This window comes from Solea senegalensis, linkage group LG14 (assembly GCF_019176455.1).
Source record: "Solea senegalensis isolate Sse05_10M linkage group LG14, IFAPA_SoseM_1, whole genome shotgun sequence".
NCBI classification, from domain to species: Eukaryota; Metazoa; Chordata; class Actinopteri; order Pleuronectiformes; family Soleidae; genus Solea; species Solea senegalensis.
Genome location: NC_058034.1, coordinates 1,101,175 through 1,129,167, shown reverse-complemented (window position 1 = coordinate 1,129,167; position 27,993 = coordinate 1,101,175). Strand labels below are relative to the sequence as shown.

At 40.1% G+C, this 27,993-nt stretch overlaps 1 protein-coding gene across 1 annotated transcript in view; it reads right to left on the bottom strand.

The window, feature by feature from the left end:
- Window positions 1-27,993, bottom strand: part of LOC122780985 (neuroligin-1-like) — an 87,920-nt gene that overhangs the window by 7,006 nt on the left and 52,921 nt on the right. Inside the window, exon 3 of the mRNA XM_044044455.1 lies at window positions 2,405-2,464. Coding sequence (XP_043900390.1) covers window positions 2,405-2,464 — 60 coding nt within the window. The remainder of the gene's footprint in view (window positions 1-2,404; window positions 2,465-27,993) is intronic.

The following is a 27,993-nucleotide window of genomic DNA, read 5'->3' as shown; positions in this document are numbered from 1 at the left end:
TAGCTTTCAAACAGCGCCTCATTTAAATATCAAGAGGCACGAGTGCTAGGGGTTTTTCTGCATCTCAGTTTTGAGAAACCTGGCCTGTGATGGGCATACAAATTGAGAAGGGGCCTCCTATTGACCATGTCCCTCTTGGGGAAACATGATTCCAGCTGCACCGACAACTGCCTATGGAGCAAAGCAACCTCAAATATCAGAGAAAGAGAGAGAATAATCTAACAAAACACACTACTTTTCATTTGAAAAAAACGTAAATTCCGTTCCAGATACACCTGATGTCCACCCCAGCCCAGCATGTTACAGCGCTTTTCTTTTTCTTTTCTTTTCTTTCCCATTAGCGATAGTACCTGATACCTGGTACTGTTTTTAGTACGTACTCTGACGAGGACAGCAGTCGCGTCTGCTTGCTGTAATGTTCTCGCCCATTTTGAAAAATGGCACGTTTGATTGTTGTCCGAAGTCACGCTCATGATTCTTCCAGTGACGACACTCTCTGACCAATCATTGGACGGCAGTCAGCTCGTTTAGAAGCCAGAGCAGGTACAGGACAAAACCCACCAGGTACTGCCCCTAATAGAAATCGTCAGTCCAATCAAAGAAATCTGTGCACAACGACAGAAGAGATAATCACATTCTTGTTCTTGAACCTTGTTCTACCCGAATTGTCGCATGAGAATAAACTGCAGGTATTGAAGAGAAAGACAACAGCGAAAAAAGAGAAGTGGAGTTGGTCTAGGTCCACCCCTGACCGTACCTTACCATTTTACTTTGTAACCCAAGGGAAGGTGGCAAATAATGGAATGGGAAGGGCTGGGTATTTTGGTACTGTTCTTAATGGAAACGCAAAGAAAAATGCATACCATACTGTGCCCAACCGGACTGTTCCACTCGATGGAAACACGGTAACAGTAGTGTGGACGTAGCCTAAGAGACGATAGATGCATCGGGTCATCGATCATCTATGAACTGAGTTTGTCTGTCTGTGCTCATCTGGTCCAAAAATGTGTATTTTAACAACCTGGAGGATGAGACTCAACAATCAGCAATTGTTTTTTAGTGATGCTGCCTATACTGCAGCTTTAAAATCCAAACTCCAAACATTTAGCTTGACTGAATCAGGCCACACATGTGATGCAGCTACCAAGTCTTGTATATCATATGTGCTGTCCATGCACTGGCGGCTCTGAGGCAGTGTAGACGTCCATACTTGTGTGCAGTACATTTGCTGAAGATGAATCTCTCTGTGTGCTCATCTATGCTGCCTGATTCTAGCATGATGGGTTGTGATACTGTCAGCTCCATCCTCCATCACCTCCTCACACAAAATCTGCCTCTCTGGAGATTTAACCCAACCATTGAGATGGTTTCTGCCTCTGGGGAAGCTCTGCCTCTCGGAGAGGCTTGTAAAAATTTAAATTGCAATCTGCCGTGTAAGCAGTCTTTAAAATCTGAAAATCACAGCATTGACAAAAGCCACACAAGCAGGCCATTGCAATTACCACGTAATAAAAACTGCATTAAAAGCATAAAAATAGAGAGCCCAGATGATCGCTTACAACCATTATGACAATGTTGTCACTTGAAAATAGCTACGCCCAAATGCTGTGCTCATTTATTATTGCCAGTTCTGTCAGGTTTGTTCGCCAGTCCACATTTTATGTCGCCATAAAACAACTACTTTGGCAGCTGAGGACTTTGGTTTCAGAGTGAAATCACCACTGACCAGGAAGTTTTCTTTGCATAGTGGGATTTATAGATTAGCTGGACGCCAGGAGGAGAGTTAACGACCCTCATGTCGCTGCAGTCGCCATGGCTGACACAGATGCTGACGCAGATTTTTGTGCATAATTGTCATTTCGTTTGAAAGCAAACTGTTTTAAAAAAGGTTTTTTTTTTTTGGTTTGACGCCCCGAACATTAACAGGAGTGAGTGTTAGTATAAGTTCAAGCCAGTTAGCCAGAGGTTGTTTTTGTTTTTTATGATCCGACTACATAAAAGGAGACGAACTAAAAGAAAAACATGCAAAACATGTGTTAAGACTCTCCTAAAGGGGTTAATAGATACTTGATCTGCTGGTGGGATGCAACATTGAAAAAAAAAAAAAGGAAAGAAAAAATAAAATGCAACAGCAAGTCCAAGCAGAGAATCTACAGTATATTATGGTATTAATACCAACGAATGTGGGAGACATGTAAACTTTAAACATCAAGCTGAAAAGACAAAACACATCCAGCCAAAAAAGAGACTTTTACGAGAAAAGAGCAAAAAGAAAATGCCCATCACTTTCAAAAAAAGGACAAGAAATGTAAGAAAATCAAAGAAGAGAAAAAAATTGGAGGGGAAAGGGTAAGTTCGGTTTCCCTCATCATGCAAATCAGTTTGGCATCAGGGGAAAAAATACCTTCGTCGTCCGTGCGGTCACTATCACCTAAATCATCAGTGTGTTTCTTTGTAAGGGGACCTATAGGACCAAGAAGGAAAACAGGGTGATGAAGAAAACACACACAAGTTTTCAAAAGATGTTCTCAAAAGATAAAGAGAAAGTACGTCAATAGTCAATGTTTCAGTTGCCCCCTTTTTTCGTCTTCTTGAAAAGTCTGGCAAAACATTACCACAAAGTCACATGTTTACAGTATGAAAATTACTGTATATGATTGCATTAAAGAAAGTTAAGGAGCAAGAAAAGAGAAAAAAAAATGATGAAAAAAAATATTAGTTCTCTGCTAAAAAAAGAAAAAAGAAGAAGAGTCAACTTCTTAGGATCAAACCACAGAAATGCCTGTGAACACAGTAGCATGAAATACACTTATCAGAGACATTGTGTTAACAGTGATCAGTGTGGCAGACGCTGGAAAACAAGCAGCAGGTTTAAGAGACCCCCCCTCCCCAGTGTGTGTGTGTGTGTGCTAACCCTGTAAAACATACACACACACACACACACACAGACACACAAAGACATACATGGAAACATGCACGTTCAGTGTCATGCAAACATTTCATTGCAGTGGTTCTACTGGAAAAAGACTTATGTCAGGAAGTCGTACACAAACGGAGAGTTTATTTGACCTGTTATGTAAATGTACGTGTTTTATTGTTAATGTTGATTGTTTTCAAGTCAATCTCCAAGTGGGATGGAAATGTATAGATGCAGTAATAGAAACCAAAGAGGAAAGACACTGAGCTTTGAAGGTGCTAGTGTTTTACATTCTATTTCAGCCTTAAGCTAAGTTAAGGTTAAAACGTTGATTAAAATGGCTGCTGGATGGAAGAGGGCAGAGCTCAGGTGTTTTAATTATACGCTGAAGAAACACACACACACAATCGTTTTAACATTTAACAAACACATGGACACACCAACACATGGTGTCACAAGACAAAAATGTAAAGCACAAAATATGCATGTAAACAGAGATGCACACACACACACACATGCTACACAGCTGAGAGAGTGTAGGAGCAGGGAGCGTGACAGAGGATATACTTGCACTTCATATAGCTCTTTCACACACACACACACACACACACACACTCATATATATATATATATATACACACACACATACATATATAGGTTCACACAGCAATCATTTTAAGCCTGAAAAACCTCCTCACAAATGAGGTTCTGCCTCATTAAGACCAGGTTTTGGTCTCCAATATGAGGACTAGTGGTCCTGACGAAGTCAGTGCTTATCCCAGAAAAGGTCCTAAAGAGGTAAAATGTCTCCCACACACACACACACAGACAGGTTAGCGCAGTTATACTTACACCTCACACATTACTTTCAACCTTAAAGAACGACCTCAGAATGGAGGTTATACCTTGTTAGGACCAGGTTTTGGTTGCCATGAGGACTATTGGTCCTGACAAGGTGAGTGTTTATGACAGAAAAGTTCCTGAAGAGGCAACAAATGCTCCCACACACAAACACACACACACACACAAGTGTGTCAAGAATAATAATAATAACTTTGATTTATAAAGCGCCTTTAGTCCTTAGATGTTATTTCTAACCTTAAAAACAGGACCTCACAGCGGAGGTTATAGCTTGTTAGGACCAGGTTTTGGTTCGTGTTCTACCACTAAACGTCCTAAAGTGGTGCAAAAATCAATTCTGACCATAGAAGCTGAACAAAATGACACAGCCCGGTCTACAGGTCACGTATCACCATAGCAACAGAACTGCACCTGACCACTGCTTTCATCTGTGTTGTGTTAAAGCCTAGCAAACTGCATAAACTTAAAACTGTAGTATGGCTTTTTGAATATAAACAAATGTCAGTTATTCTTTAAGTGCTGAAAACTAAGACAACTGGACTTCTGTTTCTGAAGATGTTTCGCCTCTCATCAAAAAACCTCCTTCACTTCTGATTATGGCGTCACAGTCCCCGGGTTTTTAAACTGTTGGTGGCACCTTCAGGTCATTAACGTCACCACCTTGTGAGTTGTTAAGGTCACAGGAGCTAAGGTGTGATTCATCAGGGTCCTTGTTCCCCATGAGGACGATGAGAGTCCTTACAGTCACATGGGTCATGGTGTGATTAATGACCCCACGGTGCCAACAAAGGTTTAAAAACCTGGTGGAAGTGAAGAAGCCCTGAAAAACCACCATGACCTGAACGACTGAGAACTTTCACAAACAAATGAGTTCATACGACGTTGTTTTAGCTCCAGCTCCACATGACTCTCTGTGTTTCTCAGAAGTCGCTCACCGGCATTCCCGCTCTGCACACAGGAAGTTATTTGCTTTATGTCTCGATGGACAGTCACAAGTAAAACGACATGGCTGCAAGAAAGAAGAGCCCATGGCATGTGTTTGATGATGTAAACGCTAAACCATAAACTACACAGAAAAGCTCCCTCAGTCAGATCTGATAGTAGTGCCTGACAGATACTGCTTTCAGATCAAGGATGCATCATAAAGAAGAAATATCGTTATTGACACAGGCAGAATAATCATTTCTTCAACAACAACAACAAAACACGCTGCAGCTGTAAAAGTCTGTTCTTCGGACATGTTTGTTGTTGCTGCTATTATCTCTTTTTAAAACATTCGTCTTTGGTGTGCCTCGGGACATCCAGCGCTGTGGTGAAATCACCCTCCTCAGGCAGATCCTGAATTTAGACACTTTTTGGAGTTTTGTTGGTGTGAGTACCCGTGTTTGTGGAATCATTTGAAAGGTTCGCGACGCTTCCTCCTATAGTTCACAGATGACAAATAATTCTTCCTTCACTCAGGAAGAATCCTGGTGGTTTATTTTAAGGCCAACTGTCCCTTTCTCTCCAGTGGCTCCCAGCATATCATCCCATCCTGCAGTGCTCTCCCTGCTCGCTTTTGTGGGTCTGACAAGTAATTTGATAAGCGGGAGCTGACTTGTGCTTTCTTTGTGCTGAATAAGCAACGCGGTGCACAAGAATCGCTTCTTTTCAGAGCGCGAGACGTCAAAGAAACGCGGCGCGTCTGCTGTGTGGGGATGTGTTACCTGTTTATAGAGAACACTGTGTGAGGAGATCACTGTCAGAGAGACACACAGCACAGCTGGGAGATTCATGTTAGCCTCTTAGCATTCACTGTGTTCAGCTGCAATAAGCTGTGTGCTTCACTGACGAGGGTTGCCAACTGTCCCGTATTAGCCGTGACGTCCCGTGTCATTAATTTGTCCCGTTTATTGACTGCTACACTGATCTGACCACTGTATGATACAACAACAACAACAACAGCAGCAGCAGCGCTGATCACGACACTTGAGAGTCATCGACGACACCTGTCATCAACCAATCACAGTCCCACCCGCGCCAGGAGACGGGGGTGGGGCTATGAGTCGCGCATCAGTCGCACATGATCAGTATGATGTAAGTAAACGCACAAATTCATCCAAATCAAACTACAATGGATTAACCTGCAAAAACAAGAGACTGTGCAGCTCAGTTAAGAAGACGTCAGTGGTGATTCAACGAAAGCCTTCTGCACTTTATGTCACTGAGTCACTGCTATTTTATTCCTCTGCAAAACTGCTATCTTTATGACAAATGCCTTAAAACAATACACTGTATATTCACACAAAACCATACTGGTCACCTTTTGTCCCTTATTTCATAGTGACACAGTTGGTAACCCTAGCTTAGACACTCGTTATCCCGTCACTGCTCAAGTTTCAACTCTCACACACGGATGAAATGTGCAAATCAAATAAAATGTTGTTGAATTATTTCAAAACGTTTTACTTCTCGAGTTTGATCGATGGAAAAATAATTCATTCAACACACACACACACACACACATCTCTACTTCTTTCTTGTACATTCATGTATCACTACCCTATCTTACAAATAATAACAGGTGAATACTGAGGGCCCACCTTTTAAACATGACTATCAATATTTACAATATTTAAAATAAATCTGACATTTGTGACCTTTTTTATTGCCATTTCTGTAACCCTAACCCTTGTCAAGAGGTGCTTGTGATTCATCACAAGACATTTCAGTCCTGCGTCACTGAAAACATGTTAAATAAGAGCAAATACATGCACTTTAGAGAGAGGTAACATGACATCACATTTAACAGACACCCTGCTTATATAGAAACAGAAAATTGGCTGTTCTCCGCTGTTACAGTGACATGTTGTTGTTTGACCAAAGGTTAGTGGAGATCAGAACAGAGGACAGCTGCATGACAGCTGACTGACACACACACACACACACACACACACATAATCCAATTATAAATACAGAGAGAGAGAGAGATATCAGTCAGAAATCAGGTGTCAATTCTAAACTGCACAGAGACAAGAGACTCTGACTCTGACCTGTTCGACCCTACCTGTCACTCTGAGCAGTGTGTGTGTGTGTGTGTGTGTGTGTGTGTGTGTGTGTGTGTGTGTGTGTGTGTGTGTGTGGTCTCAGCTGGTATCATATATAAGAACCGGAAACTTAGTTTTTTTTGATTTCTTGAATTCGTAATCTGCTTCGCCCCCCATTTGAACCCACCTCATTTTCTCTTTTGTGTCATGCTTTGCTTTAACCACAACAATCTCAGTGGAGATTTCATACATGTCCTGAGACACAAGTATAAGAAGATGAGATGACACAATGCTACACTTGTTGACAGCACTTCCAACTACGTCCTCATTGTCACACATATACTGCATTTGTCGTAGGAACTCAGAATTTCCGAGGTCAAGCTGAACTTGGATTTCCAACTGACATGAGATTCCCAAACGGCTGCCACAGCCACTTTTACCATTAACAGCACTCCTGCCTCATTTGTTGTACAGTAAATAGATTTACACAAGGGCGACACATGACCATCACTTTGTGCTCTGTTGTTGTCTTGTTTTCATCATATTGATCTTCAGAGAAAAACACAAGGTCCACTTTTCTAGTTTCTCTAATACACTTTATTAACATCTTTATTGTTTTATATAATCTATAACCCAGTTATTGTGAATTTCAACATCAGCCGAGCGATATTGTGGCCCCTGATTTATCTGACGGTGTGAATGATGTACTTTAACATTTTGAGGTGAAATTGGCCACAAAGGTATTCACAGTCCAAAGGCCTGAAAGCTTTCAACTGCATTCAATGCTAAGTTGCGTGAACTTGTGGAGCGAGCACTTTTAAAGCATTGATGACAACTCAAAGCTGCTTTACACAATAGTTTTGCCATTCACTCATTCACTCACACATTCAGAGTGCATCGAAGTGCAGTTCAGTTTCTCATACCCATTCAGACACTGCCGGCACAGCCGCCATCAGGGGCAATTTGGGATTAAGTGTTCTGTCCAGGGACACATGAGCATGTAGATAAGACCTACTGCTGTCCAAAAAGTCATGCAATTTTCACAGATAAATATTAAAGATAAGACAAACAATCTGCAGCTCATGCTCAGGCAAAATGATGGCACATATGCCTTCTTGTTCTCCAGCTAATCTGGCACAATTTAGATTATACAGCGCTAACAGAAACTGTTAGACAGTTAAAACCCACAACATGCTGCCTTGATAGTCTGCCCACAAATGTCTTTAAAAATGTTTTTAACTGCATGGCTTCAGATGTTTTGCAAATAGTAAACAATCCTGTTCAGTCAGGGTAGTTTCCCCAGGCCTTGAAAACTGCAGTAATTAAATCTCTTCTAAGCATTCTAGCATTAAGTAACTACAGGCCCATATCCAACCATGAAAGAGTGGTTTATCAACAAATTCATGCCCAACCATCTTTTTAATGAATATCAGTCGGTTTTACTGAGACCGCACTTGTCAAAGTATTCAATGACATACATCTGAATAATGATGCATCCAAAACCACTGTCTTGGTATTGGGATTATGCGCTACACTGGTTCAAATCGTACTCACAAGATAGACACTACTTTGTTTCAATTGGTAATTATGAGTGAGTGAACAAAGATGACATGCGGGGGTTCCTCAAGGGTCCATTCTCGGACCGCTGCTATTCAACATCTACATGCTGCATCTAGCTCAGTCTATAAAATATTGCAACATCTCTTATGACACCTATGCAGATGACACACAACTTTATATTTCAGTGTCATCACATGACTACAGTCCCTTTACTTTCACTGAGTACGTGGATTCATCAAATCAACGAGCGGATGTGTCAGAACTTTCTCCAGCTCGATGCAGATAAGACTGAAGTGATTGTTTTTGGCCCGAAAAATGAAAGGTCAAAGGTCAGTGCTCACCTTGACTCCACGTCATTGAGCACTACAGATCAAGCCAGCCATATTGGTGTACTCAGACCTGGATTTTAACAACCACCTAAGTCAAGCTATTACCACAATTGCAAGGACCAAGTTTTTTCTTTGTAAACGAGACACAGAAAAACTTGCTTTCATTTTCAGCAGACTAGTGTAATGGTGTCTTTACAGGTCAGGTACGGCAAAAAATCTGTCAGGCAGCTGCAGCTGGTCCAGAATGTTGCTGAATACCAGGAAACTGATAATCAGGAACAGGTTTACTGTTCCTGCAGCTTTCAGTTCTTCTGCTCCTCCACCATCTGAGGTCTTTAACATCATCATTATCATGCTTTTTCTTAAATTCTGAACAAATCATCTTAGTTATCAATTCAGTCTTTTAATGTCTTGCTTTTATTATGATTCGTGTAATTTCAATGTTTTTCTGTGGTTTTCTTAATGCAATTCTATGCCCTTGTAAAACACTTTGAGTTGCCCTGTGAATAGTTTTATACAAATAAACTTGCCTTGCTTTACTCTACCACTGACCCACAGCTGCACATTCAACAGTCTTTATCAGTGTATGTGGATTTCTCTGCACATCTGTCTCTGTTCTCTGTCCTTCGGGTTTTGGTCACATCAATTTTGGATGTTTTATTCAGGCTTAAAAAGCAGCAACTTCATGAAGGTTGCGCTGAAATGATTTCGCAATGAGGTTTTAACTATTCAAAATGAGGGTTTTTAACAAAGTGACAAATTAACAAAGTACCACAGAACACGAGGTCATTCATAATTTTAAAAAGAAATGGAACTGTTTCCAGTATCGCACGGAGACAGGTCTTTATATTGAACTAATCTTTTTAAATGTTCAGGCAGAGAGAAGGAAAGAAAGATTCAGTAACAGTTCAAGGCTACAGGCTGCTTCTGCTCTTCACTGCAGTAAAGACAGCGATGTATCAAAGTATCAAAGTTAGAAATGATCTTTTCTAACATATATCACAACATGAGGTGAACAAATATATGGTGCAGTGCATGACACCACCACAAACTCTGACCTCTGACCTCAGCCACAAACTGTGTTATAATCGCAGACTGAACATAATCTGAACACGACGGTCTTTAGATTCCATTACTTTAAGTTTCTAAACTCCACAGTGGTTTCTGAGATACAGCAACAGTGTCAAAACCAAACCAGGGGAGCAGAGATCCTCTTTTTGAAGACGGATGTGACAGATTTTTAATATTTAAATTGTGAGAAAGCACTCCAATCGAGACGCAGGAACATACAAATCAAATCCACTAAAGAACAAAAGAATATCTGGACCTCACTGAAAACAATCTGCAATAAATCACAGACTTTGCAATTTGCTGATTGCGTTGCTTAAGGATGCCATTTTCATTTGAACATGATGAAATGATTCATTCATTTTTAGACCTGCTCAAACAGGGAACAGGGTGGACACAGATTCTATGGATTAAAATCACATCAGGACCTGAAACACATTTCAGAGCAGGTGTAAAGTGACTTTCTGCGTGACAATATATTCGCCGACTCTCCTCGATTCAGAACCTGGCAGCTGATGTTTCTCGTGACATCGAGCAGCCGTGTTTGCCAGATCTCTAATTAACTGTGTGAGAATGTTATTAAGGAAAGAGTGATAGCTACAAAAGACCCACATTGTATGACACTAAAAGAACCATAACTGAACGTGTAATAATCCTGTCGTCCCTCAGAAATCACTGCGTCTCTTTCTCCTGCTTGTTTTATCTCAGTCCATCTCTTCATCTACACTCGTACACTCTCTCCCACCATCAGCACTGACTGGAGACTGATGGAGAGGAGTTTCACTCGCTCTGACACACTGCATCAATCCCATGATTCAAAACAGCAGCAGGGAAAGCGAGGATAATACACACACTACACCCTCAGGCTCCCCCCACACACACACACACACACACACACGCTCCTCTAGATCAGGTAATTATTGCAAGGAGGGTCCGTACATCGATCGCACATTCAGCACAAGAGCTATCCATACGTACGCATCGCTCTCTCTATGCATCAGTGAGGTCTGCAGCGGCATAGAAACACAGCAGCTTAATCAATCACCAATGCACATTAAAATTGGGGATCTAACAGAGCGCACGGCTCAATGAGCCAAATAGGTAATCTACTACTGACCTTGGATAAAATCCCTACAGGCTGTAAACTATAAATACAGAATCCAATCCCCTACGGTAAAACTGGAGTCGAATGCACTTCAGCAAACTCACAGATGAGAGGAATTAACTCCGAGTAGAAGATGGAGTGTGACAAGTATAACTAGAATCACAACCTCGTGAGTGAAACCCTCTGCTGACCAGGCCGGAGTTTTGACCACTTCATGCCAAATTGCATCTCAATCTTATTTGAGACTGAGTACGAGTCTGGAAACTCCCACTACAGACGGACATGAAAATGCCTCTGCACGCAACTGGAGAGACCGACAACCAGTCAGACCAGTGTCAACAAACGTGCCAGTGAGCGTTTAGTTCAGCTGCTCTTTGTTGGACGGGATGTTGGACATATACCGACGCTGCTAGACGTCACTTCTCCGCTCAGTCAGGGGGAAAAGCCTTGTGTGATGGCTGCCAAAATGGCCTCCTCCCCAGACGTGTCTGTGGAATCGCTGGCAGAGTCGACTGGATTCACCCAGACTGTCACTTGTGTGTTGGTATTTAAGACATTCATTGTATGAAGTTATAGAATAACTAAACTATGACACCAGAGCTCAACAAAACATGATCGAATAAATGACTGGACTTTTGCAGGCCTGTTGTTGTTATGGTTCAGCCCGTCAATAACGTCACAAACCTAAAAAGCTTCAGTGTCCCTCTCAAAAACATCTCAATCATAGGAGAAGAGAAACGAGAGTCTGCAGAGGAGATGCTTTAAATTCAAACTGATTCCGCCAAGGTCAGCTAACACTCACTTATACAAGTCGTTGGTGGATATTTCATGTATTAAATGTCTGTTGCTGGTACATAAACAGTAATTGTGTATAAAAATAAAACAGTGTGACAGTTATGTGTGTGTATGGCTTTTTGCATAAACACAGGTTAAAGTGTAGCCACGTATTTCAATTTTCTGTAGCGACCACTTTCTCTGATGCATATATTTTGGGATTGCAGTACCCATTTTGAAATGTTAACCTTCAAGGGAATTTTCTGTTCAAGAGGCCAAAAACATGGTTTGTGACCTTCAACTTTTGGCTATCCAAAATGCAAACAGTAAATCCTTGAGTCGAGTGAACAATTCTGCCAAAATTCACAGAATTCCCCGGTGACATTCTTCAAATATCACATTAGCAAGAAAACATTTGAGTTCTGAGGACACGTTGACCTTGAGCATTGACACTGGTGACATCTAATATCTAATCAGTTCATTCTTCAGTCTTCCTGAATGTCATACTCCCATACTTGCTTAAATAGTCCTCCACAGATTTGTCAGTCATGCTGACACACTTGTCGCTGAGTCACTTCCAAGCGCCACATGGCTGACGAGGAGAGGTGTGTGAAAATGTGCACGGAAACTCAACCTGAAGAAAAGGAATGTGAGAAATAAAGCGTGACGTTTCTTCTCTTTATTCCGCCGACTTCACAGTTCCCGATTTTTCAGCTGCCGCTTTTCAACTACTGAAAGTGAATGAAATCCTGATTCCAAAACTGCAGCTACCTCGCCAGTCGGAGGCCAGGACGAAGGCAGCAAAAACATGAATCCAAAAATAAGTCAGATAGCATTTAGCAAAGTTATAGCATTTAGCAAAATAAGCAGAGAATACCACTGTAAAAGGAAGCAAGGAAGAGGAAAAGACCGTCGAGAACTGAACGAGGGGCCACACGTGAGTTTTTACAACAGTGAGGATAAAGCAGTAGACTGTAGGGGGAGCTCTATCGACAAAAAGGTGAAAAAGCATGATGCATTATGAGGACAACCAAGTTTTTGACTGAAGGACAGTTCAGCAAACAAAAGCATGTGTTTACGGGACACGGTTTCTTTGGTTTCTTGTCTTTGGTCCATTCACTAATAGAATAAAAATATCATCATCATCATATTGAGCATTACGTTATTTGTCCAAATGACTGAAATAGAATAAAGAGTCTCACTCAAAGACAATGTCATTTTGAGATTTTCTTCAAAGATTTTTTTTATCTAGAATGCTTGTAAAAAAGTTCTTCCATGAATATGATTTTCCTAGTTCCTGATTAATAACTCCATTTGAGGAATCACAGAGTTAGGCTTCAGAAAGCCTGATACATTTTTGTTTTGACTTAATGGGATGTTTCATGTGCATAGGAATTCTTGGTGAAAATGCCACGTGTTAAACCACTGACCACTCATATTATATCACATACAGTTAGAATATGGTTTATTTTTGTGGATATGGTTTTATATATAATATATACCAGATATACATACATACATATATATATACAGTATATATATATATATATATATATATATATATATATATATATATATATATATATATATATATATACATATACACATATTTTTTTTAATCTTCAATTCTAATCGAATTCCAATTCCATTCTGGTCAAAAAAGCTGCAGGTGTACAGTGTATACAGGACACTTGAATCCATTTATTCATAACATTCTTTTCGACTCAAAGACAAGGAATCTTTTTCTTGTGGAACTACGAAAACAAATTTCATGAAATGTATAATTAATAATTGATTAAATATGTTTTAAGTTAAAAAGTGGGGACAACTTAATGACGGGAGAACAGAGCAACAACAAAATTGATGTTTACGATGAAAACACAGCAGGGATGAGTTGCTGTGGGAGTTTTCTTGCGTCTAACTGGTTTTGACCAACACTGTCAGCTAATAGGCCAGAGGAAAGTCCATTTATCACGGAGTCACGCTGTTTGGAAGCGAGCCTCCTGTCCTCGTGCAGTGAGAGCCGTCAGCTCAGCTCTGTGTTCGCCCACCGCTCTGTGAAATATGGTGTGACAGCAACTGCAGAGGTTTTAAACCCCCAGTTTGTGACCCTACTTACACGAGAAAGAAATATGGATTTTTGACTGGAGGCTTTGAGGCGAGACTCAGCAGAAAAGATATTAGTGTAACGCTGCATAAGGAACGGCTCCGGCGAAAGAATGAGCTGGATTTATGGAAAATATGAAGCGCCGACATGTATATCACAGCTCTTCTAATTTTTTTTAATGTGGGGCAAAAAAAAAAGTAAAAAGAATAGATATATTTTCAGCCGACAGTTTAAAGATTATCACACAGGGAAACAAATCACTGCAGGATCCTGGTTCAGCGCAGGGCTGAGGAAACCCACATAAGACACACTCTGGTCACAGAATTACCCAGAATAATTAACAATATTGTTTGAAATTGTGGCTATGAAACAAAAAAGTTTCAAACAAGGACAGGATGTGGATAATTCCATTTGAATCTCTATAATGAAAACATGCCTCTTATTTCTCATTATATTTTCCATTTAACCTTGAAATAATTGGAGGGCACATCGAAAGCTAAAATGTCAGACTAATATGAACTGGTTTGGTACAGTGGCTCCATGACAACACAACGAGGGGATAAAGGAAACACTAACACACACACACACACACACACACACACAAAACAACCAAAAGACGTAAAGAAATGGATGACCGTGCTCCGAGTAGAGCAAGTCGTCTCTGACCAGAAGTATGGAGGTTTGATCCCCTGCCTCCTATAGTGCCAGAGTGACCAAAATTGCTGCTAGTGGCTTGTAAAAAGGTCTAAATGATGTGTGATGGAAAAAAGACACTGCATATATACAGTATATAATCTGTTTGAATATGTGTGTGAGATAGAAAATAGCACTGCATATAGATGAGCTCTATGTGTGTGTGTGTGTGTGTGTGTGTGTGTGTGTGTGAGATGGGCAAAACTGAAGTGAAAATTGCTTTTGAGTCGTCATCAAGGCCAGAAATACACAGACCAGTCAAAGCTATGCAAAAAAATGTTATACAGTTTTAACTGTATTTGTATTTATTTATTTTCTGTACTTGTTTTTCCCAATATCTTCACATGTCCAAGTCATTTTTTTCCCCTATCTATTATTATATATATACATATACATATACATATATATATGTATATACTATATATAGTTAAATACCCACTCAACATTTAATGGAAGTAGTGATCAGCCTCTGTGTTCAGTTGCTAAGTCCATATGTGAGTCCAAGATCTTGATTCACTAAGATGCAAAATGAAGATATTTATGCAAAGTTGTCAAGACTGTCAGACGAGACAAAAACGAAGGAAGGTTCAAAACATTTCTGTTAATCGATGCTTCCCACACCATATCGTGTCTTCCACTTGCTCAAATGCATTTAAAACATGTCACTCTACAGTCTAAATGTAATGTTTCAAGAGAGGAGGTCAATCCCTGACCTCAAAGAACACAACAAGTGAGAATAAAGAGAAAAGCGACAGAGCAAGAGATTAAGTTGCAGTTAAATTGGACTTAAATATGCTGAGCTTTAACAGGTTATACTATAAATAAGCTGATTGTATGACATCTTCAAATCTTGGTTCATTAAAGCACCAGCTCTTCTTAAGTCCTGTGCACACAGCTGAGGTCAAAAACTCTGCATTGCCCATATATGGTCAAGGTTTGAATTGTGGTGTGTTAGCGCTGTTTTTGATGCAGGTATGAATGAATGACATGACACATGAAGTCAATTCACATTATTCCCTTCATTTAGTCCAAAGCTGTTGAAACACAGCAAAGACACAGCAAACCCCCCTCTACTCTTTTCCTAAAGAGATATTTACACAGATTTTGTTCGCTCACACGAGTGAACACCAACAATCCTCGGGTCACAGTCAACAGAGGATTTTAAAAAATGCTTTGCACCCTAAGTGTCAAGGAAATGAGTGCTGACACAGTGAAGGCTGAGCTGGATCCTTCATTCATCGCACCAGTGTCGCCTCTTCAAATGCAACCTCTGAAGGACAAAGCCCCTGAAATGGGACAGAGTACACATAATAATGTCCTGGAGAGACAACATCCTTAATAAGGGGTCTCCAGAGGTTGGACTATATCGGTCATAGACGCAAAGAGTCAAATAAATCAATGGAGCATGTGATGGTGAAGCCCATGAAGAACATGGTCTGAATGTGTGACTCGTATCCTTTTCAACAACTACTCAAGACTGAGATCTAGCTATAGCTACGGACTATTTCAGAAAGTGAGGATCTTCAGGGAATGTTTTTATTTTCCACACAATCATCTCCAGGGTTTACACAGAATGATGTGAGAAGAGAACATTTCCAGTGAGTTGTCGTTCTCTGAGTGAAAACCCTTTGTTCGTGCCAGAGGTCAGAGGAGAATGAATGAATCCACTGTGTCTGAACGCTTACATGTTAACAGCTTACTTTATCAAGTCATAAATTATCAGTATATGACTTGGGTGAGAAATAACTACTCCCCTGTTTCATGATAACAACCACAGTTACAAAAAGTACAAACAAAGTCCAGGAAGGATTATATGAATCTAATCTTCAGTCGGAATATAAAGCTAAAGAGCAGGGGGATTAAATAAAAGAGCACAGAGTCACCACTATATGCAGATCACATTAAAATACCTGTTTTCATTTTCTTGCATGCGTCCAAAAAGAATGAGTTAAGACGAAGAAATATTCCGTGTGAAGGTCCAACCCTCTTCAAGTTAAGTCCCATTACTAAAATGAGTCTCATGTAGAAAAGGTCAAGAGTGTCTAATTAGCTCTGGGAGCTTGATGTGACTCGGACTCAGCAACGTGACTCGGTGGCGCTAATTGCCACGGGCAAATAAAGAGATGCCATATTGACAACTGGAGAGTTAAGGAGACGCGCCGCTATTGGCAACGCAGTCGCTCGCCTCTGCTACCTTTTCCAGTTATCGACTGAGAACGCTCTTCATCCCTGAATCCTCCTGCTTATACATCATTACCATCAGTGATCAATCACTGATTATTAAATGAAATGTCCATTAAGGCTGAGGGGGGATTTCCATACTGGGCAAGGAGCCAGGAAGTGATGCCGGAGGCAACAACGGCGGCAGCACAGAGACTGAAGAGAGAGAGGGGAAGTCAGGCCATGATGGTGTTTCATATGCAGCTACTGACTGTGAGGCTCAAAAAAAAAAACAGACAAAGAAAAGAAAAACACAAACTACTTGAAGTTTTCTCTACTTGCACCACAATGTGGGCTAGAGGAACAGAGCGCGCGCACACACACACACACACACATACAGTTCAGTCGAACACGTTTATTTTAAAAGTCCAGTTTTAGTTGAACTAACTTGGAGCGGAACTTTGCAGATCTTGCCTTTCCTCTATGGAGCTCCCTTTTCTCCTTTTTCCTCTACAGTTTCTAAGTACATATCTTTACAGGACCACCATTAACATCCATCCATCCATCCATCCAACAAAACAGCAGGGAGAGTGGAGACCGCCCCAATCTCCCCGCAACAAGCCATTTAACTATATGACAGTGAAGCTGTTATATTAGGGTAAACTCCTGCATAATCTGCTTCAATAATTTGTGTCATGTGTACTGAGTGAGAGTCTGACTGAGAATAATGTAATTACCAAAAAACACATTTTAACGCACAAGTAAACATGGTAATTGTCTCTGTGTTTGTTGTAGTGTGCATTCATTCATCGTGGTATTACTTGTTAAAATGGAGTCCACTTCCTCTAGGGGGTGCATTGACAGTAAATGCACCCCCTAGAGGACAATAGGTGCACTGACAGTAAAGAGCAAAGGTCGCAGGTAACTATAAACTGCAAATATACGGTCACAGTAACTCGTCTCTTTCAGTACAGATGGGACCATCATTTACAAAATGGACGCCATACTATATTACAATTATATTAAACAACACAATTAACAAAGGCTACAATTCTGTGATTATTCTAGGTTTTATAATTGTGTATAATTGGGCAAGACTAGACCAAATAATAAACTAAATAAATACAGACCATTTGATATTTATGATACCATTCCATTATATTGGGAACATAATCATCAATAAAAAATGTATATAGCCACACATTAAAATCTCAATGTCTATCAGAATAAAAGAATAATTCCATATTTTACCCAATGGAGATCAAAAACTCCTCAGGGAAATTGTTCCTGACATTATAAATTAAGAGAGAATAGACTCAGCTCCTCATAGATTTACTCACAAACCAGTGGAGTTGCCACCTAATGGCATTTAAGGGAAAACAGGTTTTAGGCACTTTAGCACTGGCAGCACCAGGTCCATATTTATATACAAGCTATGGTCTCAAATCGTCCTTCCTGTCGTAACTGTGTTGTTGAACGTCCTGGTTTCAGCGGCGTCGACAGTCTGTTTTACGACACAGTTGACTTTGAACATCTGAAGTAATCCAATGTGGGGAAACATCAAGAAAAAGCAAGTGAGGAGTGAAATTGAGGTGAGAAAGACGTGAGGCAGCGACTGTGGCTTGTTCACAGCAGGAGGGAATGAAAACCAGATAAGAGACTGTGGAGGTAAACATGTGAGCAGCCTTCAATCAAACAGCCCAGTCAGGGGGTCCACACACACACACACACACAGGCAATTACACCTCATCATCTATATATGCTTAATCATTTATTTATTAATTGTTTTCTCTTCTTGATTTATTATCAATAAAACATTAATATTTCCTGCAGGTTGAACTGCTTAATGCTCAACTGATGACTGATGATATTTACCCTTGCTCTTCCATAACACTGTGTCATTCATGAATCATTACAGACGCGTATACTTGTCTGTACGCGTCTGTCAGGATGGAAAGCTTCCCTCCACTCGGCTGCCGCAGTTTTAGTGTCAGAGCGGATTCAGGGGGATTAGAGTTGAGAGTGCTGTCGTCCAAAACACTGACATTTAAACACTCCCTCCTCTCTTCACTTGCGTTATTTTCTCTCTCAGCTGCCGTTTATTTTCACTCTCTCCAGAGAGGCAGTCTTTGGTGGGGGTTTGTCTTTTTTTCCGCACCCTCCTGTCGGTTGAATTACCTGTCAAAAACTTTGTTTGTTTTTGTTTCTGACAGTGTGTTTCCATGCGCAGTGACTTAATAGCCATGAGTGTGGACTCCTGTTGTTGACATTATTTATTCGGTTAATATCGCGCATCCTTTATTTCGGCCCCTGGATCAATCGATGAATTGATGTCACGGATTAAGGGATGCTTGTCTATCAGCTATGCTCATGGCCAGAACATGAATGTTTGTCACACTATTACACCAGAAATGATGCAGGAGCCAAAGCCAATAACAACACATGTGGATGTGAAGAACTGACAATGATTAAGTTTAACGGTTTAACTCTTCTTTTGACCAGAGGGAATGGGTTGTGGCTCATGTTCATGGGCAGATATTGAATAATTCAAATTTGTATGCATTATAATACAGGTGATGGCATCACATGTGTGTGTGTGTGTGTGTGTGTGTGTGTGTGGGAGGGGGGGAACCTCTCCTTGCCTTTTAGGTTTGTTGTGCGCTAATAATGCTATGCATACGTCCTCAGACGTGTGTGCGCATGTGTAAAATAAACTCTCCGCTGTGATCAGCCCGGGCTTGATCTCGCCTCCTGTGGGAGCGCTCTCCAGATGATGTAATGAGGGAGGAGAGAGCCAGAGAGACAGCGGCCCTAAGCAGGGGCCCCCTCGCTGGGGGAGATGTGTGTTCAAAGGGCTCGTTCGGCCCCCGACGGGACCGGCAAACACTGCTCATTTGCCACTGCAATTCTATTTTCACATCATTTCAATTTCAAAGAGCCTTCTGGTTGCATTAGCATTTGGCCCGCATTAAAAGAGGAGTTAGTGAAGGACGGGTGGAAAAAGACGGAGAGAATGAGCGTTTACTTTATGTGCCGACTCACTCCGCCATGATATTTTGGCATTCTGTGAGTGTCTAATGTATTCATCGTCCAAAAACTCCCTCAACAGCATCTTCAATTATCAGTGATAACGAGCATGTGCCGTGTCAATTTTGAAACTGTGCAAAATGGCTCAAGTAGGTGAAACCTGGGAGGACCAAAACTAAGTTGGACCAAATTTCTGGACTAGCTGGTTAGCATGCTAAACATCAGTTTCATTTTCATTGTTTGGTTACATAACATGTAATAATGCAAACGTTTGATCAATGCTGCGCTAACCATAATATGAGGATGTCTAAGTGTCTTATTTTGTCCACAATGCAAAGTCATTCATTTTTCTGTCAACCAGAAAAGAATTCAATTTAAGAAGCTAAAATGACACTGAAATACAAACATGAACAATGTTAAGAATGAAAATGGTGAACAGCATTTCATCGCCTGTAATTTAACTATTATAAAGTGTCTGTCAAGTTTAACTTAACTTCACCTAAACTAACCTTTCGTCAGTTAGTTGCAGTCTTAAAACTACATGTTTTATGACGGTGTATCTAGATATAATTAAGTGAGATCAGGAGACACATAGTTAGCAAACTTTAACATTTTAACTGTTTTCATCTGCTTGTTTCTGCCCTTCCTCCCCTTCCTCGTTCTCTCTGCCCCTCAGTGAAGCAGACGCCTTTGATGCCATGCTACAAATCACATATTTATCTTTTCATCAATATTTCATCCTTCCATCCCAGACTAGGATCGTTCCAGCGCTCTAAATCAAACCTACTTTAGAAATAATTTGTCTGAAAGGTGAGTTAGTTAGGGTGAGATTAGGAGAGAAACTTTTAATAAGGGTTCATTACTAAGTCTTTGGTTGTGTCCATAATTTGATAGTTAAGTATATTCATCACACATGATTACGCACACACATCCATTACTGACTACAGTCTTCTCCTCACTTCATCTCATGTTTCTGTTATTAATAATAATGATAATAATAATAATAATAATTATAAATCTCATTGGAAATATAAACAATAAACCAACACAAACAAATGGGAAATACTCAACATTGAATTTGTATGTTTGGAAACGCTGCTCAGCTACTTAAAGGACATTATATTGTTTCTAATGCCACTACAAGTCTGGTAACACTGATACACTTAAAGTATTCTGTTTGGAACTGTTTCAAAGACACAGTTACAGTAAGTGCACTAATAATATAATAATGATAATGACAATGATGATAATGACGGGAGATTTTGACCGATCACAGGGCAGTTCTCAGAAAAACGGCAGTTAAAGGCAATTAAAGTTGATTTGCACAACTTTAATTGACAATCAACAATCAACTTCCCTCTTACCAAACCTGCCTACTACAGCTTTAAGTGAGAACATTTATTTAAATATAAACATGAATAATTTTTTTTAAATAAAAAATTCAAGAAGAAAAGTCAATGAAAACACATCTATTGGTGTTATTTTGATTCATCACCCATGATGCATTTCATTCCTGATCCATGTCTTTCTTAAAATGAGGACAAAGTGTTTTGCTGTTGTGTGTGTTTAGCATCTACCCCAACAACCCTCGAAAATGCCCAACATTTTTAACTTACTTCCCGACAGCAGAGGCAAGAGACATTACCAAAGCAAAGCAGGAAACACCCTGGAGGAACATTTTACATCCTCTCTCTCTGTCTGTCTCTCTCTCTGTCTGTCTCACTCACTCTGCTTATTTTTAACAGGGTAGGAAGAGAAGAGAGGAGGGAAGGAAGGAGGATAACGAGGCAGAAAAAAAAAAGGGGGGGTACAGGTGCTTTTTAGAATGAATCAAATCAAAATATTCTTCTTGTTACAACAACAAAAAAAGAAGAAGACAAAAAGCATAAAAGGAGCGACAACAGAAGCAGGTGTTGTTTTAAGTTTGACTGCTTTCATTGAAGGATTCCATGTTTATGTGCTGCCTGTGGTTCAGTCAAGCGAGCGCTCCACCACTCGTCTCTGATATTTGTGTTGCAGCGGGAGACGCGCAGATTTAATCAAATCCGCTGCATCGTGACAACACTTTCTGCAGCTATCACAGCTTTAATTATACTGACCCCTCATGGAAACCTTAAAAATGAACTCCAAGGGACAGTGAGAGTTTATAAAAAGGTACATAGCCAGTGTATTACACACAAATAATAATGCTCTGTCAGCTGCCTGTGCCGAGGAGACGCTGGAGTCGAGTAAACAACAGAAAAAATCTTTATCAAAAGATCAAATCTGCATCAGCTTATGTCTCTACTCTATTTTAAGAAGATATTGACTGGTTTACTTTGCTGTTAGACAGCTCCTTTTACAGGAAAATGAAGTTTATGTCACATTGTCAAAACGTCTAAGTCTTTTGACATTAAGAGCCTTTTCAGGTCACAGGACACAGGAGTTGTTGATCTGCGTCTGCTTCCATCTGTAAGTTTGTGTGACAGTTAAACAAAGGCTGTCAAAAAAAACTCACTGATGAACAACAACTATTGTTTCCTGTTGTTAACACCCTCAGTGCAATGGCCTTAAAGGTCCAGTGTGTAAGAATTAGTGACATCTAAGGGTGAGGTTGCAGACTGTAACAGAGCGGCCTTCGCATATCTCCTATGTCTGGGTTCCAAGGATGCTTTACTCATTTGAGATGCTGTAAAAACATGGCAGCACACAATGGCAGCATTCATACAGCAAGGTCATTGAATTCTGACGTGATTATGTACTTTATGTAAACATAGGTTGTCACATTTTACTCAATTTCTATTTCTCCTTTGCTAACATTTCCTCATTTCTCTTAGAAAAAGTAAAATAAAATAAAATATGAAATGACATATGACAGTTATATTACTGTAAAGGAATATTGTGCATACCAATTATTCTTTCACATACTAAACATATTAAAGTCCTAACAGCGTCAGTGTCTTTGGCTTTGTTCACGCAGTTGAAAGTGTTCGTAAACAAGAAGAAGAATCAAAAACTTGTGTCACAGATCCAGACTTCACTTTAACCCTGTGATTTTTGACTGGAAAGACTAATTAGTTATTAGAGCTGACGCTCCTCATCTACTCACACCCTTCATCTCATGCGATGCGTTCAATGCCGGGGAAAAATAAATAAATAAAGTTCCACACCCAATTAGTTCTAAGTTAAGCATGAAGCACCTGTGAAACGAATATAAGTGTTTGCAAATTTCTGCTTATTATTCAGTTAGTCATTTTAGTGTGCAGCCATAATTCCTCTGTGTAATTATAGGTGCACATGCTGAATAACAAATCAGGCTCATCTATCTACGCAGACACGCAGCCGAGGCTTAGCACCCAAGCTGCTCGACAATCCACTGATAGAACAATGTGTGTCAAGGTATCTGACGCGCTTTAAGTTAAAGCCACTGTCGTACTTTTATCTACTCTCATAGCAAGTATTCATTTCTTATTGTCAGTCTCTGAGGAGTCAGACCGTCATGATACATTAATCTTCTGAAGAAGATTCCTCAAGTATGTCTGCAGTGAGGAAGGTTCTTTGAAGCAGTGTTTTCCTCAACTGGAAAAGGTTTGGTTTGGTACACTACGGTGCTTTGTGTGTGTGTGTGTGTGTGTGTGTGTGTGTTCTCAGGGCTCTTTCCAAACCCAAAACCCTGTACTGTACTGTACCAAACCGAACCGTGCCATGATGGAAACACAGCAAAGGACTCTCCCATAACACAGAGACACAGAGACTCATTGACTTTAAAACCATTTTAAACTACATTATTTAGAGGTGGCACATTTCAGCACAAGATACCTTGTTGGAGAAAGTCACAGGGAAGAGAATGAAGATGGAGAAAGAGAAGATTCCAGAGGTTAAACACAATGAAGTTTCATATGTGATAGTAAAATAAGTGATTTGAACAGATTCTTACACACACATTCTCTACTGTTTATTCTCCACATGAGCATCGCATGCCGGGGGGCGGAAGGCCGGGCAAACCCTTGACAGGTTGCCAGTCCATCACAGGGCAAACCAAAGTATTGGGATACCTGACCATTACACCAACAGGGAATGTAGTAATGTATAGTATTCAAATACAAATACAGAACTTTAATATGGAGTTGGTCTCCCTTCTGCAGTTATAAGAAGACTTTCCTCAAGATTTTGAAGTGTTTCTATGTGAGTGTGTTCAGTAGAGCATTTATGAGGTCAGGCACTGAAGCCCTGGTTCACAATCTCTGTTCCAGTTCATCCCAAAGGTGCTTGATGGGGTTGGGGGTCAGGGTTCTGTGCGGGCCGGTCAAGTTCTTCCGCACCAAACTCGTCAAACAAAGTCTTCTTGTGCTGAATTATTAAGATTGTCCTTCATAGGAGATAGGGGTCCTAGCCCAAAGCCTGATTTAAACTTAATTCAGGAGGACACCGAACAAACAAACATTCAGTAGTTAATCCATTACAAATATCATTAACATCTAATCCAGTTCCTTGCTTCCTGCTGTTGTGGCAGCTCTCTGCTCTGTGACTAATGCTCGATGCTTGTGGTTTAGGTAGAAATGCTACAGCCCAGCCTGGAGTCAATGTCCTCCCTGTTTGCATATCAGTCAATACAGCGTCAGCAGTGTGGCTCAGCTAATTGATCTCCTCCTTCTTTTAAACTGCTCAGTGGCTCAATGAGCAGGGCCACTTTAAACCAACAATCCAAAATCAATGGAATCAAAACCTCTAATGTTATTAATTGCTTCAAAATAAAATGATGTGAAATCGTCTGAATTTGGCATCTTCAACCGTTTAAATGTTTGTCAAAACATGAGCAATAAAACAAAAGTTCATTTGAAGGCTGCAGAACAGACGCATGGAGTCAATAACATTTGAACATTTCATTCGTTGGGAAAAAGACATGACTCACTTTCAATGAGTCATGTCTTACAAATATTAATGCAGCCTTATTTACAGCAAAACTGACTAAAATGTCATTTTCTGACAATGTACATTAACTCAACTTCTCGTTCTTGTGGTGAATGTAATTTGATTCAGTCAAGTTATTATTGGGGAAATGATCTTATGGAAAGCAATTAACGTGCAGTACACATGAACATGGGGCCACAATCAAAATAGATTAGCACGTCTTTATGATAATCAATGATTATTGAATAAAGACTTAGAAGCAGAGCTCGAGAGTCGCAGCACTATGGTGCTTCACTCCCTTTTTCTCTCCTTCTTCCCTGGACCTGTTTTTAGCTTTGGCCACAAATCTGCTCAAACAACCTGAGAAACCACCTCCACCGTGTCGTTGTCGTTGTTGTCGTTGTTGTCGTTGTTGTTATTGTTGTTGTTGTTCATCAATAGAAATCTAATTGTGTTGCTGCTGGTGCTTAACAATTTACCAGCAAAGCTTCCTGAAAATGCTTGTTGTCACCTCGCTGCTAATTGCAGATTGAATTGACTAATGTGGATTTTTGGCGACATTGACTTTTTAATTTATTTATTTTTTAAAAAAGGGCAAATTAGTTTGTTTTGCCTACAGCAATAAAAGATCTAATCAGTTACACAGAAATGCCTTTTTAAACACTGCAGCTGATGAAGCGTTATTAAAACTCAGTATTAGTGACATTCAATAGTATTTACATTAATTGTTAGTCATTCTTTGTTAGTGTGGACTGTGACATAAGTCACATAATGTAAAAATCTGTTTCAATCAACATGTTAATGTCATTAAAATGTATTAATATATAAAAAACTAGTTTGTATTCAATGTCAGCAGAGTGGTAGAGCGTGTCGTCTTTGTTGGCAGCCTGTGAATGGTTATGAAAATGCTATATAAATACAGACCATTTACAACTACATGTTTGTAAATATCTCATAGAAGGACATTACCTGAATATATGTCCATGTACGTTAGGGGTGGGTAAGTCCATTTATTTCTGATTCTGATTGAATACTGGGCCAAAACGTCATCATTTCATCAGGAAAAAACCTAAAACAGAATCTAAACTATACTAACATTGTACAAAAACAGTTCACCACAGACTGTTAAAACTTGCTGCAAAGACGACACCACGCTTCGATCACTGGGAAAATGCATTCAGACAGAATCAGACGGGGGCAATTCACGTGTCGGGCCAGGTCGGGTTCGGGCTTAAAGACCCACAGGTCGGGTAGTAATTTTCTCTACGATACACTCTTCTTTAACTTTACAAAGTTACATTTGCTCAGTACCGAGAACAGCCGAGGTTCTTCCAACTTCTTAGACTGTGGAACATTGTAGATTGTGAGGAGAGACTGAGGAGAGACACCACAACAGTATGTAGCAGCTTCCTTAACTCATTACTTCATAGTTGTATACGTGTGTGTGAGGGAAGACACAAGCAACAACAGAAAAACTAACACAAGTAACCCTGACACAGTTTTCCCTGCCGCCTCCATTTCCAGGCAGTTTGCTGGTTGTCTGGTCTCTTTACCAGCGATTTCTCTGAATGGTCTCCAAACAGACAAACTCTGCTGAGACAGATAAAAGACAATCGGTACAAAGCAAGGAAAGACAGGTGAGACAAAGTGACAGAGGAGGAGAATGATGCAGCAAAAGTGAGGTGAGGTAAAGGTAGAAAGACAGCGAAGGAGTGAGAGAATACAGGAGAAAGCAGAGGGTGACAAAGTGTCGTTACAACGGCGATGGCAGCACTTCACTTAATGGAGGGCTCTTTTTGTTTTGTTCTTTGTTTGTTTTATTGCACACAAAAGGAGCCACTTGTGACGAGTCGTGGCCTTCAACACACACACACACACACACACACACACACACACACACACACACACAGTTTCCATCCACGTTCAGTGGTTTTATAGAAAAGCAAATTACACACAGGTTCACTCATTAGTGACACAGGATAAAGCACAGTTTACAGCCCATAAGTCTTTCTCTGTCTATTTCACACTTTCCCTGTCTTGTTCTTCACTCGTGTACTGGGGAGTAAATGACTATTTACTAATTATTATCGTGTTTTGGAGGAGCGCATGAACACAACCTTGCTTGAAAAACACCAGTGTGTTAGTTTGAGCATGTGCAGCGTCTTTGAGGCTGAATTTAGCCCAAATACAATATGGTGAAATCTTAAGCAGCTTTCTTCTAACTCATTGTCTAGCACTTTATCCTCCACATGAGGGTTGTAGGGAGCTGACGTAGGGCAACAGGCACAGGACACAGGGACCGGGTCACCAGTCCATCACAGGAACAACACACACACCACAGCTTTCTTAACCCTTAGAACACAGAGCATTTCCGCTGCTTTTTTCCATTACAGTATATACAGAGGATACTGTATAAGAATGCAATATAGAGTGCCTCATATTCTTTTTTTCAGCACAACCTTGGCAATCTGATGAAATTTCTCTCTCATTTTCACTAACTATATAAACAGACCTGAGCAAAAAAGTACTCAAAGAATGAATTTGTTAAATACGGAACGATGTCAATGATCAAGGTTCACTTGGCTCGTTTTTATGAACAAAAATAAAAGAAAAACGGTCTATTTTGTGACTTGTGCACAACTGCTACTACTTTAAATCACTACTAAAAATGCAATATAAAATGAATCAAAACTGACTCAACAACACATAAGACAAAAATAAAAACCTGAATATGTGACACATCCCCACGATGTCCATATAAGGAAGTGTGTATTATTTCCATGACAATCTACTTAGGGTTAAGTTGAATTTAAAGAAAAGGTCATTATTCACATATTTATTATATTTTATTACATTTAATCACACTTCTTCATGTATTGTACACCATTAAAAGGTACAGTGAGTTGGATGTAGCATGATCTTAAAGTCGCTTTTTGCAGCACCTTTCCCTTCCGAGCATGTAGCAGAACCTAAAGTAGCCACATTTTGTATATACAGTCAAAATATTATTTGCTATAAATATAGAAAATGTAATTTGAAAAACTAAAGATGAATCATTAAGCCCTAATGAGGACGGTGTTGTTCCCGTCACTTCATTACACTGTGCAGCTTTGACATCAAGTTTAATTGAAAACGTGTGTAAAATTAGAAAACTAAATCCATGTTGAATTGAAGATGTGGCTTTTGTTCCCTGTGATTTGCTGTTCAATTATAGAACAATAGAAAGAACAGTTGACAATAGTCGCGCTTTGGTTTGGTACAGTAAGGTTTTTGCATTTCCAATAGAAATCGTACCAAAATAACCAGCCCCTGCTGCTCAATGTCGTGGCCCCTGCTGCTCAATGTCGTGGCCCCTGCTGCTCAATGTCGTGGCCCCTTCCTTTAGGTTACCAGAGTAAAATGCTATGTTAATGCAGTGAAGGCACCGGTCACAGTCGAAATGCCAGCCTGACCCACGGCTTTACCATTCCAGGCCG